We start from the raw sequence: 4,199 nt of genomic DNA, 5'->3' as shown, positions 1-4,199 counted from the left end.
ACTCATCTTGGCAGCAGCCTGGTCAGGGGCACGTGGATGTCCTCGCCATGCCCCGGGAGTGCATAACGGCCCTGACCGGGAGGATCTCGTGGGTGACCATCCAAGACAGGTCCAGGTGCCGATTCAGCAGGACAGATGTTGCTATCTGGTTTTGTAATGAAACAAATGTGTGGTTGAATTTATTCTCCCACTGCCTAATTATTGTCTCGGCCTTAGGCTTATATATCACGATGTCATGCAGTGGAGGCTCCTCAGAGGAGGAAGGGGAGGACCATCCTCAGAGAGAATTTCATAATAAACAATAGTAAAACATTTAAAAAGTTATACTTTTTTGATAAAACTATGCTAAATATATTCACTTCACCGAATAATTGATTAAAACACATGGTTTTACAAAAATGTTTACTGTAGCCTCAACAGCACTCTGTAGGGTAGTGCCATTGTGTAGTCAGAGGACAGCTAGCTTATGTCCTCATCTGGGTACATTGACTTCAATAAAAAACCTAGGAGGCTCATGGTTCTCACCCCTTCCTTAGACTTACACAGTAATTATGACAGCTTTGAGAGGACGTTCTCCAACCTAACAGAGCTCTTGCAGCATAACCTGGCAGGTTGTCCACCCAATCAAGGCATCAGATAATGAATCTAGTATAATCATAAGATACAGCTAACTAGCACTGCAGTGCATAACATTTGGTAAGTAGTTGATTCAAAAAATGCAACAATAGTTGAACAGTTAACAAATTACATTTATTTTTAAATAAAGAAGCAAGAGATATTTTTGTTGTTGTTGCTTTCACTAACTTAGCTAGCAAATGCAGCTAGCTAGCTAAGTCTACTCAAATTGAGGGATGCTATGTTAGCTACAGTTGCTGGCTATGACTATCCAACACAACACTGGAACCCTTCCAATTCAAGGTAATATTTCTGTTTACTAATGTAATGCCAGTGGGGCTCGTCGGTGTAACTGCTAAACTGCTAAACTGCTTGAACTGCACACTAACATTACTGCATGATTGTAGCAGGTTTACTAGTGCGTTAGTTCTATTAGATATGTTGACTATGACGTTACTTTACATAGTGACAATGATGTAGGAGAGCACATACATGTGAGAAGGAACTATGTTTATGTGTGATCAGGGGTGTATTCATTCCGCCAATTTTGCCAATTCTGTTATTAAACAGAATTAAACGGAACAGGGATAAGCATACCCGGATTTGTCCACTAATGGACTAATGATTACACCCTAGATCAGCTAGATGCAGGCAAGTGCGCGCAAGGCGGTATTGGATGTGTCACTGTCAAATTTCTATCGACCTGTGTGCACCTACATGATAAACTTTCATTCATAGGCTAGGTTGATGGGCTTGATGGGTATAGGGACAATTTGAGTATCATGTAGTACCCTAAACCTATCGATGTTACATTGAACTGGGTAAATGGAATATGAATGAGTCATCCAATATGCTGTAATAGAAATAAGGCCATGCTCATGAGACAAAAAAATTGTCCTCCCTCATCTTAAAACGGCGCCTGCTGCCAAAGCATATGAACTAACAAGTTACAGAAAAAACAATGCATTTTACACATATTTTGTAATATTGCTTTTTATGGGATGGGGGGCTTGCTTGCTTTCCCGTTGATTTTACCCACGCACCGCTACTGCCGACCTTGGATGTGGGATATAAAGTATTACATAAACAGGACATGGATAGAATGATGCTGGATGGACTCTCCATATAGAGGAAATAGCTCCATCTTGTGTTCCCAACATAGAGCAGGACCTGGTTGTCACACTTGTGACCAGACATTAATGACACTTTCAAAGCTGGGAAAAAACGAGCTCCTACTGAAAAAAATCGATTTGAACGTGTCATCCACCTCGATATTCAAACTCAGACCTCTTTCTAGAGCTCTGACGTCATGATATGACCTCGTATTTTCCCAGTTGTTTTGAATGTGGCATGAAACCAGAGATAAAATCCCTCATATTCATATCACAGTCCAATTTTGATCAACTCCCATATCTATTGGGTGAAATACCAGTGTGCCATCAGAGCAGCAAGATTTGTAACCTGTTGCCACAAGAAAAGTGCAACCAGTGAAGAACAAACATTGTAAATACAAACTATATTTACATTTATTTTCTCCTTTTGTACTTTTAACTATTTGCACATTGTTATAACATTGTACATAAGACAATGTATGATGTTTGAAATGTCTCTATTCCTGTGACACTTTTGTGAGTGTAATGTTTCCTGTTCATTTATCTATTTCACTTGCTTTGGCAATGTAAACATGTTTCCCACGCCAATAAAGCCCTTAAAATTGATACTGTATATAATGGCGAGATGGTTTTGTCTCCGCCCCAACAATGGGAGTTGAAGTCCCAATGGCAGTAAGGCAGGCAGTCTGCTAGTCATGGTCAGATTGACCAGTGAACCCTCTCTTCCTCCCTGCCATTGACCACTTCTCCCAGTGAGGGAAACGTAGGACATCAATGCCTTGGGGAACGTAGGACAGCAATGCCTTGTTAAAGAAGGGCTACTGATAGCTTGTATTGAGTATTCTGGTAGAAAACCTGGTTCTTACTGGGACTGACTGAAGGGCAGTGCCCACTTTTGACATCAACTGTATTAGACTTGAGCATTGATACTTGTGGATTGGTGCAATTCTTCAAGTTTGAGTTGTTTGTGTCAACAAGTTATACTATTGATACAGTGAGTTATTTTGTACAATGGAATGCCACTAAAGTAACATCAGTCATGGCAGGGAATAATATTATCAAACAAGAGAATGTCAAGAAATGCTTGCTAGTTTTCTGATTCTACAATTCAAAACGTGTAGGTTTATGTTGAGTTTATTAACAGTTTTAACTTATCAGTACATTTACAAATTGTGAGGAACAGGAGGGCATGACAATAACAATTGATAGGAAACACTTCCATGATTTTCTGAGTTCTGACAAGTCTAACGCCCATGAAGTTCCTGGTAGTCAGCCTCGTCGTGACAGATCAATGTCCATGCAGCTGATGGTCCATGAAGACCGAGTCCGGGGAATAGAACACTAAAGAGTGGCGTGAGCTTCTTTTCCACCGGAACATCGCCAGGCCACTTCTATTCCTCCTCTGTTTCGTATTGGTGTTTGATGTGTTTCCATAGTTTCTACAAACAAAACACAACATTTAAAGTTGAATTATACGTTTAACGACCTATGATGCATCCTTCCTATGAAGAGATAAATGAACTAACTAGCTAAACAAATAGCAAATGGACATAAACTAGCTAGCTAGGTTAGCTAAAAGCCTAGGCAGGCGGTCGTTTGTCCTTAGCAAGGTCAGACGTATGCTGCGGGAAGATCTGTCAGTTGACTTACCCCCCGATTCAATTGCTCGAATATGGCATCGCCTCCCTGGTCAAACATTCGTTCAAAAAACACTGCTCCGACCATGATGGTAACGGCAAAAGTAGATGTTCTCCTGAAGAGCAAATTGTAGACTCCTTTAGCGAGCGACATGTTAACTGATGGTGATTTCGAGAAAGGAGGAAATGACGACATATTAAATTAAACTGAAGTATGATGGGAAAAGTAGTTCTAAACATGTGCGTCATATCAATGTGCGCCAAAGTAGACGTGAAAACAAAATACCGACGATATGACATACATGGTCTTTGAGAGTAAACACTTACATATCATACAAATATAATGATGGCAAACTGCGGAGTGGCTAAGCTGGAGAGACAGCAAACCCGCTAGAGGAGACCCAACCTGTTGTTGCAGTTACTAGCGGTTCGAGGTCGTCACTAATTACCACAGCCACAAAGTGATACTTATATCTAAACCCCGCATGTTTCTACAATTAATCTTGTTAAAATATGATTTTGAACCTAACCTTAACCCCAACGACACTGCTAAATGTATGCCTGTAATTCCATGGAGAGATACTATGCTACTAGCCTCATAATATGCATAGCCATCTCGAGACCACTACGAAATAGTGTTTTTTCTGAAAGTTGTAGGGATGTCACGTGTCCTACTTATATCATTACACTGCTAACAACCTAAGCATTACGAAACTTATATTCAATCAAATAAACCATACATTCTTTGGTTGACTTCCAAACAAATACTCTTTGCTTAGTGGGCAAAAAACGCCACCTGCTGGAGGGAGACAGATTTTCCTCTGAGTTGGGCCTC

At 40.5% G+C, this 4,199-nt stretch overlaps 1 protein-coding gene across 1 annotated transcript; it reads right to left on the bottom strand.

Annotated features, from left to right (window-relative positions):
- Positions 1-2,845: 2,845 nt before the first annotated feature.
- On the bottom strand, positions 2,846-3,556 carry LOC115104729 (cytochrome b-c1 complex subunit 9). Its single transcript, XM_029626081.2, has 2 exons — positions 3,378-3,556; positions 2,846-3,166 (listed from the first exon to the last, which is right to left on the bottom strand). Exons 1-2 carry the CDS (start codon positions 3,516-3,518, stop codon positions 3,119-3,121), a joined length of 189 nt encoding a protein of 62 aa, XP_029481941.2. The 5' UTR covers positions 3,519-3,556; the 3' UTR covers positions 2,846-3,118.
- Between the last annotated feature and the right edge of the window lie 643 nt (positions 3,557-4,199).

This window comes from Oncorhynchus nerka, linkage group LG22, assembly GCF_034236695.1.
Source record: "Oncorhynchus nerka isolate Pitt River linkage group LG22, Oner_Uvic_2.0, whole genome shotgun sequence".
In the NCBI taxonomy this organism is placed as follows: Eukaryota; Metazoa; Chordata; class Actinopteri; order Salmoniformes; family Salmonidae; genus Oncorhynchus; species Oncorhynchus nerka.
This window is presented reverse-complemented; position numbering and strand designations above follow the sequence as displayed.

Excerpts from the sequence above, each read along its gene's own strand:
- LOC115104729 (XM_029626081.2), bottom strand. The coding sequence starts at position 3,518 with ATGTCGCTCGCTAAAGGAGTCTACAATTTGCTCTTCAGGAGAACATCT. Across the intron at positions 3,167-3,377 it reads TCGAGCAATTGAATCGGGGG|AAACTATGGAAACACATCAA; the intron begins GTAAGTCAACTG and ends TTTTGTTTGTAG.